Source organism: Leucoraja erinacea, chromosome 3, assembly GCF_028641065.1.
Source record: "Leucoraja erinacea ecotype New England chromosome 3, Leri_hhj_1, whole genome shotgun sequence".
In the NCBI taxonomy this organism is placed as follows: Eukaryota; Metazoa; Chordata; class Chondrichthyes; order Rajiformes; family Rajidae; genus Leucoraja; species Leucoraja erinaceus.
This window is the reverse complement of record NC_073379.1, coordinates 3,522,201-3,545,320: the sequence shown is the minus strand read 5'-3', so window position 1 is coordinate 3,545,320 and position 23,120 is coordinate 3,522,201. Positions and strand designations below refer to the sequence as shown.

The window sequence follows — 23,120 nt, the reverse complement described above, 5'->3', positions numbered from 1 at the left end:
GCCCTCCGCAGACAGCGCTTGCTTTGGACAGACTCAATGGAGGGGAGCGAGGAACCAGTGATGCGTTGGGCAATTTTCACCATTCACTGCAATTTCTTGTGGTCTTGTTGGAGGATGGAGTTGTTCCCAAACCATGCTGTGATGCATCTTAATAAAATGCTTTCCACTTCGTGTGGCAATAATAAGCCTAAACCTACACCTTAGACCATTACTTTGCAATGTAACTATTTAAATGCATCTAGTGACTTGGCACTGTGGGGTTTCAATAGCTGGATGAAGCCCAAGACAGCCAAAAATGACAGAGAGTTGTGAAAGCTGTCCAGTCCATCTCACCGACCTGACTCCCCACCATCTACACTTCATGCTGCTTCAGAAAAGCAGCCAGCATAATATATGACATATCTTTAGTTAGTTTAGAGATACAACGCGGAAACAGGCCCTTCGGCCCACCGTTTCCACATCGTCTAGCCATCTCTGCACATCAATACTATCCTACACCCACTTGGGACAATTTACTCAATTAACCTATAAACCTGTACATCTTTGGAATATGGGAGGAAACCGGAGCTCCCGGAGAAAACCCACACAGATCAGGGGGAGGGGGTGGGGGGGGGAACGTACAAACTCCGTACAGACAGCACCCATTGTCGGGCTGGAACCTGGGTCTCCTGGCTCTGTAAGGCAGCAAATCTTCTGCTGCGCCACCATGCCGCCATTATCATTGGGTATTTTTAACGCGGAGATTGACAGGTTCTTGATTAGTAAGGGAGTCAAAGGTTACGGAGGAGAAGGCAGGAGAATGGGATTGGGAGGGAAAAGCAGGTCAGCCCCGATCGGATGACGGAGCAAGTTTGATGGGCCGAATGGCCTAATCCTGCTCCCACGTATGCATTGATCAGTAAATCTAACCTTTCAATGTTCTTGAAGATGTTGCTCTTGTTGTCGCCGGCTGTAAGTTGGAAGGCCAACGCTGCATGGTGACTCTCCAGGACAGCAGTGTCGTTGTAGAGGACGGCCAGCTCACTTCCTGCGTTACACAGGAAGGAGTTGGTGCGCCCTGGGTGGTCCACATCATGCACGGTGGCTGCAATGAGGGCTGCAACCTCGTCCATTTCATCCAGGCACCCCTGCAAATGCAAATGCGATAGTCAAACTGCTTTGTTTCAGCAGATCTATATCGGTGAGACCAAGCGGAGGTTGGGCGATCGTTTCGCCGAACACCTCCGCTCGGTCCGCAATAACCAAGCTGACCTCCCGGTGGCTCAGCACTTCAAGTCCCCCTCCCACTCCGTCTCCGACCTCTCTGTCCTGGGTCTCCTCCATGGCCACAGCGAGCAGCACCGGAAATTGGAGGAACAGCACCTCATATTCCGTTTGGGGAGTCTGCATCCCGGGGGCATGAACATCGAATTCTCCCAATTTTGTTAGTCCTTGCTGTCTCCTCCCCTTCCTCAGTCCCCCTGCTGTCTCCTCCCATCCCCCAGCCTTCTGGCTCCTCCTCCTTTTTCCCTTTCTTGTCCCCGCCCACCCCCGCCCCCGATCAGTCTGAAGAAGGGTTTCGGCCCGAAACGTTGCCTATTTCCTTCGCTCCATAAATGCTGCTGCACCCGCTGAGTTTCTCCAGCTTTTTTGTGTAACCTGCTTTGTTTCACTTAGTTTCACCGAAGATCTAGCAATGCGGATAACATTCATTCCAGTCTGAAGATGTGCCCCGACCCAAATCATCGCCTATCCATGTTCTTCTGAAATGCTGCCTGACCCACTGAGTTACTCCAGCACTTTGTGTCTTTTTTTTTTTTTAAATGATCAATTCACGAACTATTCACTAAAGGCATTGAATATAAGAGTCAGGAGGTCATGATGCAGCTCTACAGAACTTTACATTTGGAATATTGTCTGCAGTTCTGGTCGCCCCATTGCAGGAAACAGGTACAGAGAGACCTGGACGTCCTTGTACACCGGTCACTGAAAGTTGGAGTGCAGGTACAGCAGGCAGTGAAGAAAGCTAATGGAATGTTGTCCTTCATGACAAGAGGATTTCAGTATAGGAGTAGAGAGGTTCTTCTGCAGTTGTATAGGGCTCTGGTGAGACCACATCTGGAGTATTCTGTACAGTTTTGGTCTCCTAATTTGAGGAAGGACATCCTTGTGATTGAAGCAGTGCAGCGTAGGTTCACGAGATTGATCCCTGGGATGGCGGGACTGTCATATGAGGAAAGAATGAAAACACTAGGCTTGTATTCACTGGAGTTTAGAAGGATGAGGGGGGTTCTTATAGAAACATATAAAATTATAAAAGGACTGGACAAGCCAGATGCAGGAAAAATGTTCCCAATGTTGGGCGAGTCCAGAACCAGGGGCCACAGTCTTAGAATAAAGGAGAGGTCATTTAAGACAGAGGCCCGGGGAGCCGTTGGTGAGAGGAGGACTTACCTGGAGCTGTGAGTATAAAAACAGCGCGGGGCTTGCTTCTACAGAGGCCCGGGGAGCCGTTGGTGCGAGGAGGAGTTACCTGGAGCTGTGAGTATAAAAACAGCGCGGGGCTTGCTTCTACAGAGGCCCGGGGAGCCGTTGGTGCGAGGAGGAGTTACCTGGAGCTGTGAGTATAAAAACAGCGCGGGGCTTGCTTCTACAGAGGCCCGGGGAGCCGTTGGTGCGAGGAGGAGTTACCTGGAGCTGTGAGTATAAAAACAACAGCGCGGGGCTTGCTTCTACAGAGGCCCGGGGAGCCGTTGGTGCGAGGAGGAGTTACCTGGAGCTGTGAGTATAAAAACAGCGCGGGGCTTGCTTCTACAGAGGCCCGGGGAGCCGTTGGTGCGAGGAGGAGTTACCTGGAGCTGTGAGTATAAAAACAGCGCGGGGCTTGCTTCTACAGAGGCCCGGGGAGCCGTTGGTGAGAGGAGGAGTTACCTGGAGCTGTGAGTATAAAAACAGCGCGGGGCTTGCTTCTACAGAGGCCCGGGGAGCCGTTGGTGCGAGGAGGAGTTACCTGGAGCTGTGAGTTACCCAAATCTGCAACGTTCCATCTCACTTCCAAAGAAGGATTCTGGTGGAAGCCTCTGATTCGTGGAAGAGGACCAGAGGACGCAGCTGATTGGCTTGTATCCCGGGTAAGGCTTTATTGTATTTGGATAAGGGGGAGAATGAGGGCCAGGGCAGTTTACTGTTCTGGATGTCAGATGTGGGAGGTCATGGAGTCTGAGTGCTCTCCAGACGTCCACATCTGCGCCAGGTGTGTCGAGATGGGGCTCCTAAGGGACCGTGTTAGGAACCTGGAGCAGCAACTCGATGACCTCTGTCTGCTCAGGGAGAGCGAGGAGGTCATAGAAAGGAGTTACAGGGAGGTGGTCACTCCAAGACCACGGGAGACAGAAAACTGGGTCACAGTTAGGAAGGGCAACGGGCAGAGGCAGGGACTGGTGAGTACCCCGGTGGCTGTACACCTTGAAAATAAGTACTCATGTTTGAGTAAGGGTGGGGGAGACAGCCTACCTGGGGGCAGCGACAGCGGCCGGGCCTCTGGCACAAAGACCGGTCCTGTTGCTCAGAAGGGTAAGGAAAAGAAGAGGAGGGCAATTGTAATAGGGGACTCTATAGTCAGGGGGTCGGATAGGCGATTCTGTGGACGTAGACAGGAGACCCGGATGGTAGTTTGCCTCCCTGGTGCCAGGGTCAGGGATGTGTCTGAACGTGTCCAAGAAATCCTGAAATGGGAGGGAGAGGAGCCTGAGGTTGTGGTACATATAGGTACCAACGACATAGGTAAAAAAAGAGAAGAGGTCCTGAAAGAAGAATTTAGGGAGTTAGGTAGAGAGTTAAGGAGAAGGACTGCAAAGGTAACAATCTCAGGATTACTGCCTGTGCCACGCGACAGTGAGAGTAGGAATGGAGCGAGGTGGAGGATAAATGCGTGGATGAGGGACTGGTGCAGTGGGTATGGATTCAAGTTTCTGGATCATTGGGACCTCTTTTGGGGAAGGTGCGACCTGTACAGAAAGGACGGGTTGCACTTGAACTCGAGGGGGACCAATATCCTGGCGGGGAGATTTGCAAAGGCTACTGGGGAGACTTTAAACTAGTATGGTTGGGGGGAGGGACTCGAATTGGGAAAGCTAGCAGTCAGTCAGGAGGCAGAGAATGGTAGCACTCTGACCCAAAATGTAGGGGAGAGAGAAGAAAAAGAAAATAAACAGAGAATAAGAGAGGGTGCGTTTCTTAAATGTGTATATTTTAATGCTAGGAGCATTGTAAGAAAGGTGGATGAACTTAGAGCCTGGATTGACACCTGAAAGTATGATGTTGTGGCGATCAGTGAAACATGGTTGCAGGAGGGCTGTGATTGGAAACTAAATATTCCAGGATTTCGTTGCTTCAGGTGTGATAGAATTGGAGGGGCAAGAGGTGGAGGTGTTGCATTGCTTATCAGGGAAGATATTACAGCAGTGCTTTGGCAGGATAGATTAGAGGGCTCGTCTAGGGAGGCTATTTGGGTGGAACTGAGAAACGGGAAAGGGGTAGAAACACTTATAGGGGTGTATTATAGACTGCCAAATGGGGAGCGAGAATTGGAAGAGCAAATATGTAAGGAGATTGCAGATATTAGTAGTAAGCACAAGGTAGTGATTGTGGGAGATTTCAATTTTCCACACATAGACTGGGAAACACATTCTGTAAATGGGCTGGATGGGTTGGAGTTTGTAAAATGTGTGCAGGATAATTTTTTGCAGCAATACATAGAAGTACCTACTAGAGAAGGGGCAGTGCTGGACCTCCTGTTAGGAAATGAGACGGGTCAGGTGGCAGAGGTATGCGTTGGGGAACAGTTCGGGACCAGTGATCACAATACCATTAGTTTCAATATAATTATGGAGAGGGTCAGAACTGGACCTAGGGTTGAGATTTTTGATTGGAGAAAGGCTAACTTTGATGAGATGCGAAAGGATTTAAAAGGAGTAAATTGGGACAGTTTGTTTTATGGGAAAGATGTGGAAGAGAAATGGAGGACATTTAAAGGTGAAATTTTAAGAGTACAGAATCTTTATGTCCCTGTTTGGTTGAAAGGAAATAGTAAAAATTGGAAAGAGCCATGGTTTTCAAGGGAAATTGGACACTTGGTTCGGAAAAAGAGAGAGATCTACAATAATTATAGGCAGCATGGAGGAAAGGAGGTGCTTGAGGAGTATAAAGAATGTAAAAAGAATCTCAAGAAAGAAATTAGAAAAGCTAAAAGAAGATATGAGGTTGCTTTGGCAAGTAAGGTGAAAGTAAATCCTAAGGATTTCTACAGCTATATTCATAGCAAAAGGATAACGAGGGATAAAGTTGGTCCATTAGAGAGTCAGAGTGGACAGCTATCTGCAGAGCCAAAAGAGATGGGGGAGATATTGAACAATTTATTTTCTTCCGTATTCACCAAGGAGAAGGATATTGAATTATGTGAGGTAAGAGAAACAAGTAGAGTAGCTATGGAAACTATGAGGATCAAAGAAGAGGAAGTACTGACACTTTTGAGAAATATAAAAGTGGATAAGTCTCCAGGTCCGGACAGGATATTCCCTAGGACATTGAGGGAAGTTAGTGTAGAAATAGCAGGGGCTATGACAGAAATATTTCAAATGTCATTAGAAACGGGAATAGTGCCGGAGGATTGGCGTACTGCACAATGTTGTTCCATTGTTTAAAAAGGGGTCTAAGAGTAAACCTAGCAATTATAGACCTGTTAGTTTGACGTCAGTGGTGGGCAAATTAATGGAAAGGATACTTAGAGATAATATATATAAGTATCTGGATAAACAGGGTCTGATTAGGAACAGTCAACATGGATTTGTGCCTGGAAGGTCATGTTTGACTAATCTTCTTGAATTTTTTGAAGAGGTTACTCGGGAAATTGATGAGGGTAAAGCAGTGGATGTTGTATACATGGACTTCAGTAGGGCCTTTGACAAGGTTCCTCATGGAAGGTTGGTTAAGAAGGTTCAATGGTTGGGGATTAATGGAGGATTAGCAAGATGGATTCAACAGTTGCTGAATGGGAGATGCCAGAGAGTAATGGTGGATGGTTGTTTGTCATGTAGAGGCCAGTGACTAGTGGGGTGCCAAGGGATCTGTGTTGGGTCCACTGTTGTTTGTCATGTACATCAATGATCCCCGGATGATGGTGGATTAGTAATTGGATTGCAGATGCAGATGATACTAAGATAGGTGGGGTTGTGGATAATGAAGTAGATTTTCAAAGTCTACAGAGAGATTTATGCCAGTTGGAAGAGTGGGCTGAAAGATGGCAGATGGAGTTTAATGCTGATAAGTGTGAGGTGCTACATCTTGGCAGGACAAATCAAAATAGGACGTACATGGTAAATGGTAGGGAATTGAAGAATGCAGGTGAACAGAGGGATCTGGGAATAACTGTGCACAGTTCCCTGAAAGTGGAATCTCATGTAGATAGGGTGGTAAAGAAAGCTTTTGGTGTGCTGCCCTTTATAAATCAGAGCATTGAGTATAGAAGTTGGGATGTAATGTTAAAATTGTACAAGGCATTGGTGAGGCCAATTTTGGAGTATGGTGTACAATTTTGGTCGCCTAATTATAGGAAGGATGTCAACAAAATAGAGAGAGTACAGAGGAGATTTACTAGAATGTTGCCTGGGTTTCAGCAACTATGTTACAGAGAAAGGTTGAACAAGTTAGGTCTTTATTCTTTGGAGCGCAGAAGGTTAAGGGGGGACTTGATAGAGGTCTTTAAAATGATGAGAGGGATAGACAGAGTTTACGTGGATAAGCTTTTCCCACTGAGAGTAGGGAAGATTCAAACAAGGGGACATGACTTGAGAATTAAGGGACAGAAGTTTAGGAGTAACATGAGGGGGAACTTCTTTACTCAGAGAGTGGTGGCTGTGTGGAATGAGCTTCCAGTGAAGGTGGTGGAGGCAGGTTCGTTTTTATCATTTAAAAATAAATTGGATAGTTATATGGATGGGAAAGGTATGGAGGGTTATGGTCTGAACGCAGGTTTACGGGACTAGGGGAGAATACGTGTTCGGCACAGGCTAGAAGGGTCGAGACGGCCTGTTTCCGTGCTGTAATTGTTATATGGTTATATGGAGGCGAGAGAAAAAACGTTTTCACCCAGAGAGTTGTGAATTTGTGGAATTCCCTGCCACAGAGGGCAGTGGAGGCCAAGTCACTGGATGGATTTAAGAGAGAGTTAGATAGAGCTCTAGGGGCTAGTGGAGTCAAGGGATATGGGGAGAAGGCATGCACGGGTTATTGATAGGGGATGATCAGCCATGATCACAATGAATGGCGGTGCTGGCTCGAAGGGCCGATTGGCCTCCTCCCGGACCTATTTTCTATGTTTCTATGAACTGATCACAAATAAAAAGCAAAGATAGATAAAAATGCTGGAGAAACCCAGCAGGTGAGGCAGCATCTATGGAGCAAAGGAATAGGTGACATTTTGGGTCGAGTCCCTTCTTCAGACCGACCAAATAAAAAGCATATACAGCAAGACCCTTAACAACATTGATGTGCAGAGGGATCTTGGAGTCCAAGTTCATAACTCACTGATGCTGGCAGCACAAGTAGATAGGGTTATTAAGAAAGTGTATGGTGTGTATGCTAAAGGCATTGAATATAAGAGTCAGGAAGTCACGATGCAGCTTTACAGAACTTTGCATTTGGAATATTGTGCGCAGTTCTGGTCGTCCCATTGCAGGAAACAGGCCCTTTGGCCCACCAAGTCGACACCGACCAATGACCATCCCACTAGTTCTATCCTACACACTAGGGACAATTTACAGAAGCCAATTAACCTACATACCTGCAGGTCATTGGTATGTTAGAGGAAACTGGAGCACCCGGAGAAAACCCACGCAGTCACAGAGAGAACAAACAAACTCTGTACAGGCAGCACCCTGAGGTCCGAATCATTCTGGTGAAATAAAGCGTTAACTCTACCACTGAGCCGCCCTGGCCTTGTAGTTTATAATATAATAATAAGGGTCAGGAAGTCAAGTGCTTCACATAATTACATTACATTTACACACAGGCAAAGGTGGGTGAAGTGTCTTGCCCCAAGGACACAACGACAGTATGCACTCCAAGCGGGATTCGAACCGGCTACCTTCCGGTCGCCAGCCGAACACTTAGCCCATTGCGCCATCTGTCGGCCCACAAGCTTCTTCTTATCGAGTCCACACACAAGATAAGTTGTTCAGCCACAGCTGAGCACACTTCTCGGCATCTGCGTACAATGGTGTCTGTCTTGTTGCTTCTTGTGTGTGATGGTGGAAACGATTGGTGAAAACTGGGCCGTGACGTGAACGCTCTTTCCTTGACCCCGTCTTGTAGGTAATACACTCTAAGCTGGGCAGCATTCTGTTCACCCATTCTGTGCCCTTTCCAAAGGCCTGAAGTCCTTCCAGTAATGGGGTGTGACAAGAACTGAACGTAATACTACAAATGCGGCCTAATCATAATCTTATAAAGCTCTAACTTGACTTCCTGACCCTTATATATCTCAATGTCTTGACCAATGAAGGCAAGGAGACCATATACATACAACATCAAACAGCTAGTTATCTCAGTGGCCTACTAGTGTTTCACATCATTATAATTTAAATGATTTAGTGAACCAACATCAGAATAACCAGCATAAACCATGTTCAATTCAAGAGAGTATTCAAGAGAGAGAAAGATATAGCGCTTAGGGCGAATGGAATCAAGGGATAGAAATATAGACATAGAAAATGTGCAGGAGGAGGCCATTTGGCCCTTCGAGCCAGCACCGCCATTCGTTGTGATATGGGGAGAAAACAGGAAAGGGGTAGTGATTTTGGATAGGGATGTGTAGGAAAGAACTGCAGATGCAGGGTTAAATCAAAGGTAGACAACAAATGCTGGAGTAACTCAGCGGGACAGGCAGCATCACTGGAGAGAAGGAATGGGTGACAGTTTGGGTCCAGTCCCTGATTTTGGATGATCAGCCATGATCATATTGAATGGCTGTGCTGGGGTTGGTCAAAATTATAAATAATTATCTCCTTTTCTTTTCACTATTTTCTCTCTCAACTTTCTTCATTTACTCGTTTTCTTTCTTCACACACTATATATTTCACATCTTTCTATCCTTTACTATCTAACTTCTTTTTCTTATTCTCATCTTTTTTCAATGTAACAAAAAAAAAAAAAGAAGTTGTACATAAAATGTATTATGAAAATATATATTAGGCACTTTGGTGCCATATGACTGTACTTACTTCCAATAAAATAAAATAAAAAAAATAAATAAATAAATAAAAAGAATGTCTGTGCTGGCTCGAAGGGCCGAATGGCCTCCTCCTGCACTCCTATTTTCTATGTTTCTAAATAATGCAACGCACAATACAAAATTCAAAGAGGCATTTAAACATCACCATCGAGCGTCGATCGTAAATCTTAAAGTTTACCTTAACTCGGTCTTTTCGAAGGAAATATGCTGTGGCATGCAACACATCAGCTGCGTGTGTGGAATTGTGGTATGAATTTGATGCATGGTAGTTGGTTTCTATGACTTGAAGCCATGATCTCAGAGTAACTTCTGAACAGTTTAAAAATCCACAGACGCCAAACTGTGTCATGATTTTTAAGCCAAGGTAGAGCAAGGGCCTAAAATGAAACAGACAGCAAGATTTCAACTAACTCACTGGTGTCAAACAAGTGATTTAGTCAGAGTCATACAGAACAGAACAAGATCCTCCGGCCTAACTTGCTCATGCCGACCAAGATGCCCCATCTACACTAGTTTCACTTGCCTGCATTTGGCCTATATCCCTCTAAACCTTTCCCATCCATGTACCTGGCCAAATCGCTTTTAGATATCGTTATGGTACCAGCCTCAATTACCTCCTCTGGCAGCTCATTTAATACACCTTTGAGTCTGATGAAGGGTCTCGACCTGAAACATCATCTATTCCTTTTCACCAGAGATGTTGCCTGACCCACTTTGTTACTCCAGCATTTTGTGTCCATCTTCCACACCCCACTTTGTGAAAACGTTGTCTCGCTGACTCCCATTATAGCTCTCTTGGCACTTTCAATAAACAATAGGTGAAGGAGGAGGCCATTCAGCCCTTCGAGCCAGCACCGCCCTTCAATGTGATCACGGCTGATCATCCACAATCAGTACCCCGTTCCTGCCTTCTCCGCATATCCCCTGACTCCGCTATCTTTAAGAGCCCTATCTAGCTCTCTCCTGAAAGTATCCAGAGAACTGAGGCAGAGAATTCCACAGATTCACAACTCTCTGTGTGAAAAAGTGTTTCCTCATCTCCGTTCTAAATGGCTTACCCCTTATTCTTCAAGGAACAATGAAGCTCCACTCCTAGATCCCTCTGCTCTACAACACCCCCAAGGGGCCTGCCATTCACTGTGAAAAGTGTTAGTATTAATTACAATGTCTGCCTCCACGATTCAGATTAATATTGTGTGATAAATCTATTACTTTACAAAAAAATCAAGCCAAGAAGTTTGCTTTTATTTTATCAAAACTCAAACGGGCTAACGAATGTTTTTAGTTTGGCTTAGATCACTCAGGAAATTCAACCATGCCACTTCCTGGTGTTATTCCCCTTTGTGTAACTGGTGTGAATTCTGAGCTATGCTGCTTTTTGCTACATACTGTGGAGAAAATGAAACCATGACTATCCATGGCGGGTGCAGCTGGGCCAGTGAACTTGTAATAATGCAAGCTTTGTATCTCTGGGATCTTCTCAAGCCCATCCACACACCATCCCAAAGCCTTGCATTGATTGACCTCCTGATTTAGACTTATGAATTTAGAGATACAGGGGGTGGAAGATTGCAACCTTCACGTGGTCCGCCCTGTTTCGACTAATGCAATCAACTCGACGTGCACAAACGGAAACTCAAATAGAACAAGTTGTCCAACAACTTTAGCCTGTGCACGCCACAGAAACAGACTCTTCGGACCACTGTGTCTGCGCTGACCAGCAAGCCCGTACACGCGCACCGTCCTACACATGAGGGCCAATTTACAATTTTACCGAAGCCAATTAACCTACACCCACCTGTACATCTTTGGAACCAGAGCACCCGGAGAAAAGCCAAGCAAGCGGCCACAGGGAGAACATGCAAACTCCCTACAGACAGCATCCCGTCGGCAGGATCGAACCTGGGTCCCTGGTGCTGTAAGAAAGCAACTCAACGGCTGCGCCACTGTGCCATCTCCACACTTCCAACTGCCTAAGGCCAAAGTTCACCATACCGACCCTTGACCCCGATCCCCGTGACCCCACACTCCCTCGGGCCCCTATCTTTCTGGCGCTCTCCTCCTAGTCACATATCTTACCATCCTTGCTGTACTGTCACCAGCCCTCGCTCCCCTGGTCAATCTCCAGGCCATCCAGTGAGCACATTTTTAATGATAAAACCACGCAACGCCCTTTAGTAATGCGGCACTGGTGATTATTTGTGACAATGACATTTGCCCGAACAAATCTTATGCAGGTGCACCAGGGATTTTCCGGCAACTGATGGTCCAGCACCTGCTTTAATGCGGACATTATGGGAGCGTTGCGTTGGTCGCACGCACTTTCGGGACGTGTGCTTCCATCCTGAAAGAGTTAATTGTTTATTTCTTTGTTAATTATTAATTCTTTACTTGAGTTTCCAGCAGTCCATGGTGCTTTAAAGCCCTGTCCCACGATACGAGTTCATTCCAAGAGCTCTCCCGAGTTTAAAGAAAATCAAACTCGTGGTAAGCACGGAGAATAAACGTAGCGGGTACGTCGGAGCTCGGGGACATCTCTTAGCGCTAACGGTAGGTACTCGGGAAGACTCGCTAACGGCAGGTAAGCGCGGGAAGACTCGTGAAGATTTTTCAACATGATGAAAAATGTCCACGAGAGCCCCGAGTACCGACGAGTGGCCATTACCGTAAATCTCCGAGTTCAAATCAGGGCAAACTCGGGAGAATTCTTGGAATGAACTCGTACCGTGGGACAGGGCTTTTAGAGACATGGGAGGAGTATAAATAGTGAGGTGTATTTTTAATTTATTATTACGAGACCTCTGTTGGTCCGGCAAAATCATAAGGTCATAAGTGATAGGAGCAGAATTAGGCCATTCGGCCCATCAAGTTTACACCATTCAACCATGGGTGATTTATCTCTCCTTCCTAACCCCATTCTCCTGTCTTCTTATAATCTCTGAAACCCATACTAATCACGAATCTACCTATCTTTGCCTTAAATATATCCACTGACTTGGCCTCCACAACCTTCTGTGGCAAATAATTCCACAGATTCACCACCCTCTGACCAAAGAAATTCCTCCTCATCTCATTCCTAAAATAACATCCTTTAATTCTGAGGCTATGACCTCTAGTCCTAGACTCTCCCACTAGTGGAAACATCTCTCCACATCCACTCTATCCAAAAATGCATAATCCAGCAAGGCTCTGGAACAAAGGAATCAGGACAATTGATTGTAGACCTGTATCTTAACCTGGTTTTAACTCCATTTTCAAGAAATAATTCAAAGCACTGTACTTACCAGTTACATCAATGAACCCATGTTCATGAAAGTTATCAGCGATTTCTTTATTATTGACTATTATTTGTGTTAAAGTATTATTACTAAATTGACACCCTAATTGATTCCAAGAATAGTAGGTTTCTTCTGAGAACAGAGATTAAGCAAACCAGGCCTACAATCTCTCGTGTTTAAAAAAAAGAAAGTTAAACCCCTGTCCCACTTAGAAAACCTGAACGGAAACCTCTGGAGACATTGCGCCCCACCCAAGGTTTCCGTGGGGTTCCCGGAGGTTTTGGTCACTCTCCCTAATGGTCGAAAGTGGTTTCCGCGTAGTCGAGCTTCTTCTATGTTCCGGCGATTATTTCAAAAAATTAAAAACCAGCCTCTACTAAAAATATGTTGCCGTTTTAAAAATCGGTAATTTTTTAGTCTAAGCTGGTTTTTTAGTCGAAGCCGGTTCCGATGCTAGTTGAAGGTGGTTGCCGGAGGTTGCAGGTAGTGGAAGGTAAGACCTCCCTGGTGGAATAAAACTGGGTGAAAAAAAGGTCTTACCTATGTCAAGAATTCACCTGTGTGGAGCCGGCAAGCCATCATAGATTAGTACTGGCACCCACCTCTTGTTAGTTACAGCCTCCAGCTCAAAAATGTTGAAATCCCAGTTGTCCTCTTCAGCAAGTAATTCTGCAGCACGAGGAGGTATGTCACCAAAGGCAACTGGAATGGCAAGGTGACTGTGACTTTGCTGCAAGTCTATCAGTTTAAACAGAATTATCAAATTAGAGTGAATCTCAATACATAGTGTTTTATATCATACAACTGCCTTTGTCAAAGGAGACATTTTTCTATCTGCACCAAAACCAAACTTCATTCTGGTATTTCTCCAGGAGCCTCCCGCACACCATGTGGCACAGCTGGTAGAGCTGCTGCCTCACAGCATCGGAGACCCGTGTTAGATCCTGACCTCGGGTGCTGTCTGTATGGAGTTTGCACGTTCTCTCTGTTGCCCTAGAGGTTTCCTCCGGGTGCTCCGGTTTCATCCCACATTCCAAATACATGTGGGTTTGAAGCCTATTTGGCCTTTGTAAATTCCCCTTGGTGTGCAGGGAGTGGATGAGGAAGTGGGTTAACATAGTACTAGTGTGAATGGGCGATCGATGGTTGTTGTGGACTTGATGGTCCGAGTTCCATGCTGCAGCTCTACACGATGTTTGATAACAGCACTCGATGCTTTGTCCAAGGTGAACAGGTGGAGGATATTATTTGGCAACTAATATTGGCGATGGCACATGAACCGTGTATTTTTTTGTTTCTTTATATCAAGTTTAAGCCACAGCTTAAGAATAAGGGGTAAGCCATTTAGAACGGAGACAAAGAAACGCTTTTTCACAAAGAGTTGTGAGTGTGTGGAATTCTCTGCCTCAGAGGGCGATGGAGGCCGGTTCTCTGGATACTTTCAAGAGAGAGCTAGACAGGGCTCTTAAAGATAGCGGAGTCAGGGGATATGGGGAGAAGGCAGGAACGGGGTGCTGATTGGGGATGATCAGTCATGATCACATTGAATGGTGGTGCTGGCTCGAATGGCCGAATGGCCTACTCCTGCACCCATTGTCTATTGTCGAAGTCACTAATTACAATGCGCCTTTCCAGATCTCAGGCAAATGAGATGAACTGTTCTTCACATCTTGGTTTAGTTCTTGTTACTGTTTTCCTAAGCAATGTTGGAGCACTTCATCAGAATGACTGTCTTGGTTCAAAAACGTGATTCGCTGCCAGCTTATCAAGTGCAATTAGACTTTGACAGGATGCTATGACTAATCTGCTCTCTCTGATGTATAGTCGTGATTAAAAAGCAAGTAAATGACAATTGTTTAAGTAAACACGGGATCTCAGTCAGCAACAGTCTCTTTTAACTGTTAAGCAGTTAACTAGTTAACGCAGTAACTAGTGGGGTGCCGCAAGGCTTGGTGCTGGGATCCCAGTTATTTACAATATATACTAACGATTGAGACGAGGGAATTAAATGTAAAATCTCCAAGTTTGCGGATGACACAAAGCTGGGTGGCAGTGTGAGCCGCGAGGAGGATGCTGTGAGGATGCAGGGTGACTCGGATAGGTTGGCTGAGTGGGTAGATGCATGGCAGCAGATGCAGTATAATGTGGATAAATGCGAGGTTATCCATTTTGGTGGCAAGAACAAGAAGACAGATTATTTATTATCTGTTGAGAGTGTAGGAGGACTGTCAAGAGCGAGTGAACCATCAAGGGCAAAGGTGTTGACAATAGCGAGTGGACTTTCGAAGGCGTAGGTGGACTATGTCAAGAGCTACTCGTCAGGGGGGCGCTGAGAATGAAGAGGGGGGGGAGAGCCAGTGGCGGGTCAGTGAGAATGATGGGGTACCCCCGGCAGGGTGGGGTGCCAAGAATAAAGGGGGGCTGTCTACTGCCACGTGCAGCGTTTGTAACGTTGTCGGCGACGTCAGGAACGTGGCGATATTTGTCTACCGCCTACGTGAGGTCTGCTTTTACCGGGTTGTAGACAAAACAAACCATTTCACTGTACCTGGGTATATGTGGCAATAGATAAATATCTAAATCATTGAATTGATGATGAATTTTCATTGAAACAACTGCAAGATAATTAGCATCGAGAAGAAACCATTTAATCCGAAATTATTTAATTGTGGATTTGCAAAACTTGCTTGTGTATCAGTACCTGGTTCTTCTTCAATCTGCCCATCAAGTGAAGTCCAGAGCAGTGCGTCAGACTTCTCAATCTGTCGACAGCCTACACATCACAATAGAAAGCAGGGAACATTATTATACTGGGAAGCGTTAACTGTGTCTCTATCCACGGACGATGCCCGAGCATCAATGCCCGCAACATCTTCTACATTTATTCCACAAAAAAAAAAACGAAAAGTGTGCAAAATAAGAATTGCATATAAATGTAAATATAAATATAAACTATTATAATATACAAAAAAAAACAAAAAACTGTGTCTCTATCCACGGACGATGCCCGAGCATCGATGACCGCAACATCTTCTACATTTATTCCACATATACGGTAGCCCTTACCCAGGCTGTGCTTATGTGCTGTGTGCTGCTCTTAAGAAAAAGAAGCAAATTGCATGTTGTCCTTTGCTTCAAGACTATAAGGTCATAAGTCATAAGGTCACAAGCGATAGGAGTAGAATTAGGGCATTTGGCCCATTAAGTCTACTCTGCCATTCACTCATGGCCGATCTATCTCTTCCTCCCAATCCCATTTTCCTGCCATCCCATTACCTCTGACACCATAGGAATAGAGGCAAAATAAGACACCATGTGCCGGAGTAAATCAGCGGGTCCGACAGCATCTCTGGAGTATATGGATAGGTGACGTTTCTGGTCGGGACCCTTCTTCAGACTGATGGTGGTGATCCCTTGCAGGATAGGGAGTATTGGGGGGGGAAGAATGCTGGGAGACAGGAGCAGCAGGACAAAGCCTGGATACAGGTGAAGGGAGGGGGTATGATATTCAGCTGGATGGCCAAAGGCCAAAGGTGAAAAGAGAAAAAGGGTGAGATAAGGATAAAAGCCGCAATTGTGAAGCCAGAGAAATTAATATATGTGGAAGGGGAGACAGAAATGGGTGCAAGTCCAGGTAGGGCATAGGGAAGAGAGGGAGTTAAAGGGGGTAGGGGGGGTTTGTGTGTGGCCTCACTCTGGCTGTGGAGGAGGCCCAGGACAGAAAGGTCACCATGGGAATGGGAAGGGGAGTTAAAATGGTTAGCAATCCAGAGATTGTGTAGGCCTTGGTGGACCGAGCGCATGTGTTCGCGAAATGGTCACCTCGTCTCACCGATGTAAAGGAGGACACATCAGGAACATCGGATGGAGCAGACGAGGTTAGAGGAGATGCACGTGAACCCCTGTCTCACATGGAAGGACTGCTGGGTCTCGGAATTGATGGGACGGGGTCATTATAAGGACAGGTGTTGCATCTTCTACGGTTGCAGGGGAAGGTTCCCGGGGAGAGGGTGGTTCGGCTGGGAACAGCGAACCAAGCAGTTGCGGAGGGAACGGTCTCTGTGGAAGGTCTCTCGTGGTGGGATCCCGTTACAGGTGAGGGAAAATGTTGGAGGATAATATGTGATCCTTGTGCTTGTATTCGCTGGAGTTTAGAAGGATGAGGGGATATCTTATAGAAATATATAAAATTATAAAAGGACTGGACAAGCTAGATGCAGGATAAACGTTCCCAATGTTGGGAGAGTCCAGAACCAGGGGCCACAGTCTTAGAATAAAGGGGAGGTCATTTAAGACTGAGGTGAGAAAAAACTTTTTCACCCAGAGAGTTGTGAATTTATGGAATTCCCTGCCACAGAGGGCAGTGGAGGCCAAGTCACTGGATGGATTTAGGAGAGAGTTAGATTGAGCTCTAGGGGCTAGTGGAGTCAAGGGATATGGGGAGAAGGCAGGCACGGGTTATTGATAGGGGACGATCAGCCATGATCACAATGAATGGCGGTGCTGGCTCGAGGGGCCGAATGGCCTCCTCCTGCATCTATTTACCATGTTTCTATGTTGGATTTGTTACTTTCCATCTTTTTTTTGTAAACCAGCATCTACTCTTCCTTGATTCTCTAAGAATAGAGAAACTTTGCTCCAAGTATACAAGGCCCTCATGACTGCATCTCCCCATTACCTCTGACACCATAGGAATGGAGGCAAAATAAGACACAAAATGCTGGAGTAAATCAGCGTGTGCAAAAAACTGCTCTTCCTAGTGAAGGAAGAATATTCTTGCAACTGTGTTTCATTAATTTAATTCACTATGACATGAAGATAGATATTGGACTACATCTCAAGAGTCCTCACTATTTTCCACATAAAATAATGCAACATAAGAAGCAACTAAAGACAATAAGCTAAAATTCGGCAACTTATTTTCAAAATTAAAAAAAATGATTATTGAACATTCAGACTTACTTTTAGAGAAAATATATTCATTGCTTGACAATCTTCTTAATCCATCCTAAAAAGTTTAAAGAGAAGATAAACCTTATGTTCAAAACAGGGTGGTGCACACTTTTGGGTTCAAGTTCACCAAGTATTTCTTCTAAGTACCAGGTAAGTCCAGAACCAGGGGCCACAGTCTTAGAATAAAGGGGAGGTCATTTAAGACTGAGGCGAGAAAAAACGTTTTCACCCAGAGAGTTGTGAATTTGTGGAATTCCCTGTCACAGTGGAGGCCAAATCACTGGATGGATTTAAGAGAGAGTTAGATAGAGCTCTAGGGCCTAGTGGAGTCACGGGTTATTGATTGGGGACGATCAGCCATGATCACAATGAATGGCGGTGCTGGCTCAAAGGGCCGAATGGCCTCCTCCTGCACCTATTTTCTATGTTTCTATGATTCTAAGTAGACCCAAGGAACTGCAGATGGGGGTTGGTTTACCAGAAAAGTCACAAAGTGCTGGAGTAACTCCTCCTTCTGAGACTGGGATCAGAGGATTGGGTGCACGGGTTGTGGACGGGGAAGGAGTATATTAGATACTGGCACCAGGGAGCCCGAACGCTTGCCAGACAGCGGAACCAGAAGGGATCTGGTGACATCAGACGCGAGGAGCAAGGAAGGGCTGGTAGGAGGGTGAACCGGGGCATTGCCTCCAGAGCCTTCAAGTTCGGCTGCAGGAGGTGCCCCCGGGACACAAAGATGGTCGGATGAGTAGAGGGACGATGGTTCGCAGGATGTGTACGTCCCCGTTAGAGTGAAGGGCAAAGCAGGCAAACGTAAGGAAGCTTGGCTGACTAGGGAAATTGAGGCATTGGTCAGAAACAAGAAGGCTGCATTGGACAGGTACAGGCAGCTGGGAATAAGTGCATCCATGGAGGAGTTTCGGGAACTAAGGAGTAAACTGAAAAAGGAAATCAGAAGGACAAAAAGATGTCAGGAGTTAGCTCTGTGGAGGGTGGCATTAAGGAGAATTCCAAAATATTTTATAAATACATTAGGGGGGAAAGGGTAACTAGAGAGAGAGTGGGACCTCTCAGGAATCAAAGCGGTCACCTCTGTGTGGAGCCACAGGAGATGGGCAAGGTCCTCAATGAGTATTTCTCCTCTGTATTTACCGAGGAGAAAGACAGTAGGACGGAGGAACAATGTTGAGCAGTTACTGGAAGTGTCTTGCGAGCAGTCAGGGTTACTGTCGAGGAAGTACTGAAGGAACTGTCGGGTACATATCTCCAGGGCCTGATCAGATAAATCCGAAGACATTGTGGGAAACTAGAGAGGAAATTGCGGGAGCACTGGTTGAAATTTACGAGTCGTTCTTAAATACAGGAGAGGTGCCGGAGGGCTGGAGGGTGGCAAATGTTGTGCCTCTATTCAAGAAGGGCTGCAGGGAAAATGCTGGGAACTATAGGCCGGCGAGCTTAACATCTATAGTTGGAAAGTTACTAGAGAGTATTCTGAGGGATGGGTTATACAGGCATTTGGATGGGCAAGGGCCAATTAGGAGATATTCAGCATGGTTATGTACGTGGGAGGTCGTGTCCCACAAATTTGATTGAGTTTTTTGAAAACGTGGCCAAAAAGGTCGATGAGGGCAGAACTGTAGATGTTGTGTATATGGATTTCAGTAAGGCATTCGACAAGGTTCCACATGGTAGGCTGCACTGGAATGTTAGATCACATGGGAACCAAGGGGAGATAGCTGAATGGATAGCAAATTGGCTTCATGGAAGGAAGCAGAGGGTGATGGTGGAAGGTTGCTTCTCGGACTGGAGGCCTGTGACTAGTGGTGTGCCTCAGGATTCGGTGCTGGGCCCGTTACTGCTTGTCATCTACACCAATGATATGGATGAGAACATACATGGCAACGAGGTTCTTCTGCAGTTGTATAGGGCTCTGGTGAGACCACATTTGGAGTATTGTGTACAGTTTTGGTCTAATTTGAGGACATCCTTGCGATTGAGGCAGTGCAGCGTAGGTTCACGAGATTGAACCCTGGGATGGCGGGACTGTGTTACGAGGAAAGATTAAAAAGGCTAGGCTTGTATTCACTGGAGTTTAGAAGGATGAGGGGGGATCTTATAGAAACATATAAAATTATAAAAGGACTGGACAAGCTAGATGCAGGAAAAATGTTCCCAATGTTGGGTGAGTCCAGAACCAGGGGCAACAGTCTTAGAATAAAGGGGAGGCCATTTAAGACTGAGGTGAGAAAAAACTTTTTCACCCAGAGAGTTGCGAATTTATGGAATTCCCTGCCACAGAGGGCAGTGGACGCCAAGTCACTGGATGGATTTAAGAGAGAGTTAGATAGAGCTCTAGGGGCTAGTGGACTCAAGGGATATGGGCAGAAGGCAGGCACAGGTTATTGATAGAGGACGATCAGCCATGGTCACAATGAATGGCGGTGCTGGCTCGAAGGGCCGAATGGCCTTCTCCTGCACCTATTTTCTATGTTTCTATGTAAGATTAACAAGTTTGCTGATGATACAAAAGATGGGTGGTTTTGCAGATAGTGAAGATGGTTGTGAAAGATTGCAGCAGGATCTTGATCGATTGGCCAGGTGGGCTGAGGAATGGTTGATGGAATTTAATACATTTAAAAATGTGAGTTGTTGCATTTTGGAACGTCTAACAAGGGTAGGACCTACACAGTGAATGGTGGGCCTCTGGGGAGTGTTGTAGAGCAGAGGGATCTAGGAGTGCTGGTGCATGGTTCCTTGAAGGTCGAGTCGCAGGTAGGTAAAGCAGTCAAAAAGGGCTTTTGGCACATTGACCTTCATTAGATTATGTGTTGAATATAGAAGTTGGGAGATCATGTTGCAGTTGTATAAGACGTTGGTGAGACTGCATTTAGAGTATTGTATACAGTTCTGGGCAACATGTTATAGGAAAGATATAGTCAAGCTTGAAACGGTTCAGAAAAGATTTATGAGGATGTTGAAGGTCTGAGCTACAGGGATAGGTTGAGTAGGCTGGGTCTCCATTCCTTGGGAGTGCAGGAGGATGAGTGTGAACTTATAGAGGTGTATAAAATCATGAGAGGAATAGATCGGGAAGATGCACAGTGTCTCTTGCCCAGGGTAGGGGAATCGAGAACCAGAGGACATAGGTTCAAGGTGAAGGGGAAAAGATTTAAAAGAAATCTGAGAGGTAACATTTTCACACAAAGGGCGGTGGGTATATGGAACAAGCTGCCAGAGGAGGTAGTTGAGGCTGTGACTATCCCAACGTTTTAGAAACGGTTAGACAGGTACATGGATAGGACAAGTTTAGGGGGATATGGACCAAGCGTAGGCAGATGGGACTAGTGTAGCTGGAACATTGTTAGCCAGTGTGGGCAAGTTGGGCTGAAGGGCCTGTTCCCACACTCTGTCACTCTATGACACTATAACTGCGCCAAAACACAGCATGTATAATGTATGCAACAAAAAACAAATACTGTGTAGTTGCATATGTGATAAACAAAGCAGCATTGAGAGGGTGGCTTGGATAGCAGTGAAAGGGGATACCTGCCTTCAACATTGGAGAGGGAGGGGTAGTCAGGTAGTGGTGATGGGGGGGGGGAGGGGGCTTATTATTTTTTTATTTTTTTATTTATTTTTTTAATCAAAAAAAAAAAAAAAAAAAATTAAAGGGCTTATCATATTGGCAGGGACATCAACATGAACATTATCAGCAGTGGCATGTCTAGAGTCAAGAGTGTTTCATTGTCATATGTCCCAGATAGAACAATCAAATCCTTACTTGATGCAGCAGAACACAACATGTAATCATCATAAATAACATGAGCAGCATCAAATTGGGCTGGGGGAGGGGGCGAGAGTAGATTGGGAGAAGGGAAGGGGAATACGAGAGGGAGGGGGAAATGATGAAGAGGATTAAGGGAAAGATGGGGGAAGGGAGGGGGAGTGAATGGGAGAGGGGAGAGGGCAAAAAGGAAGAATAAAGGTATAAAGGTGCAGGGGGTGAAGTGGAGAGGGGGGGGGGAAGCAGAGACAAAATCTGCCAAGTGATAGGTAGATACAGGTGAGAGAGAATCGTTTGATAAGCAAATGGTTGGACAATGGCCAAAAAAGAAAAGACAAAATATGTGAGATAAGGAAATAGGGGAGGCATGATAAGAGAGGCATGATTTACTTTAGACTTAGACTTTAGAGATGCAGTATGGAAACAGGCCCTTCAGCCCACTGAGTCCACCTCGTACACTAACATTATCCTACGCACTAGGATTAGGTATGTTACAAAACCTACCTGAATCGTCGTTGAGAATCTGCCCCAGGCCTTGTGCGCGATTTTGGCGCTGTTTAGAGGGGGTGGGTTTAAAACGCGATTTTTACTAGGCTGTTGCAATCGAAAATATTCAGCCTAGTAAATCATTAACGAAAAATCGCTGAAAGACCCCGTCGCAAAAGGTATTATTAGTTTGTTATGGCCTTGTAAAATAGTTATAGTAGTTTAAAAATCACTCTCTAAACCCGCAACCTCTCGTAGCCCCAGGGTTTTATAAAGCAAACAATTAAAGGTATGTACCTTATTTTTACATTAAAAGGGGCTTCTTAAGAACCCTGTATATAAAGTTTTCTATAGCGAGTAGCTCATTTTGGGTTCTTTATATCACGCAGTATTTTTCTGGGCATTTGGGGGCACAAATCTAGCGCAATGTGAACGTTCTAAACCAGCGCGTTCACAGGAACCCACTAGAAAGCCGATTTAAATTGACTTTAATTTACAGCAATCGAACACTAAATTCCTTCCATTTGGCCTATAAATTGATGTAAATGAGATTTAAAAATCATGTTTTATTGTGAATTATTTGTGAATATTATTTGGACACTTAGGCTATTTAAAAATGTTAATCATTTATTAAGAAATGGATAGATGTTTAGATCTAGTAATTGAAGTTTGAAATTAGCTACAATTGGGTAACTAACTATTTATATGCTTTAATTTCAGGTCATCCAAGTAAGATTATTTTATATTTGTTTCAGAATGCTTCAATCTATGATAACTGAAAATTTCATTCAGTTCTCTTAATTTTTAAGAAGAAGGTTTGACTGTCCATGATCACAGCTTTTTTGTTATGTCCATAGAAAATCAATAGGGAACAAGATGCTAATTTCCGAGTATGAAAATGGCCATAACTTTTTTATTACTTGAGATATGAAAGTGAATTAGGTGTCAAATTAAACTTATTTTTATGCTTTATCTGATGGGATAAATTGCAGACTTGATTTTTTAAATCTCAAAATTTTGTAACATTGCTACTAGGATCAATTTTACAATTTACCAAAGCCAATTAATGTACAAAGTTATACGTCTTTGGAGTGTGGGAGGAAACTGGAGCACCAAGAGAAAACCCACGTGGTCATGGGGAGAACATACAAACTCTGTACAGACAGCACACATAGTCTGGATCGTACCCAGGTCTCTGTCGCTGGAAGGCAGCAACTCTACTGCTGCACCACTGTACAGGGAAACCAAAGGAAGGAATATACTATAGGTGGAAGGGAACGTAGGGGGGAGGGTTTTAATGGAGAAACGGATGCACATCCAGGCAGGGCACAGGTTTATAGTTTCAGTTTTA

At 45.2% G+C, this 23,120-nt stretch overlaps 1 protein-coding gene across 1 annotated transcript in view; it reads right to left on the bottom strand.

The window, feature by feature from the left end:
• The window catches only part of pde8b (phosphodiesterase 8B), a 208,828-nt gene that overhangs the window by 10,404 nt on the left and 175,304 nt on the right, over positions 1-23,120 (bottom strand). The window contains exons 15-19 of the mRNA XM_055631505.1: positions 17,509-17,554; positions 15,248-15,319; positions 13,149-13,284; positions 9,447-9,645; positions 910-1,127 (exon numbers count right to left, since the gene is read on the bottom strand). Coding sequence (XP_055487480.1) covers positions 910-1,127; positions 9,447-9,645; positions 13,149-13,284; positions 15,248-15,319; positions 17,509-17,554 — 671 coding nt within the window. The remainder of the gene's footprint in view (positions 1-909; positions 1,128-9,446; positions 9,646-13,148; positions 13,285-15,247; positions 15,320-17,508; positions 17,555-23,120) is intronic.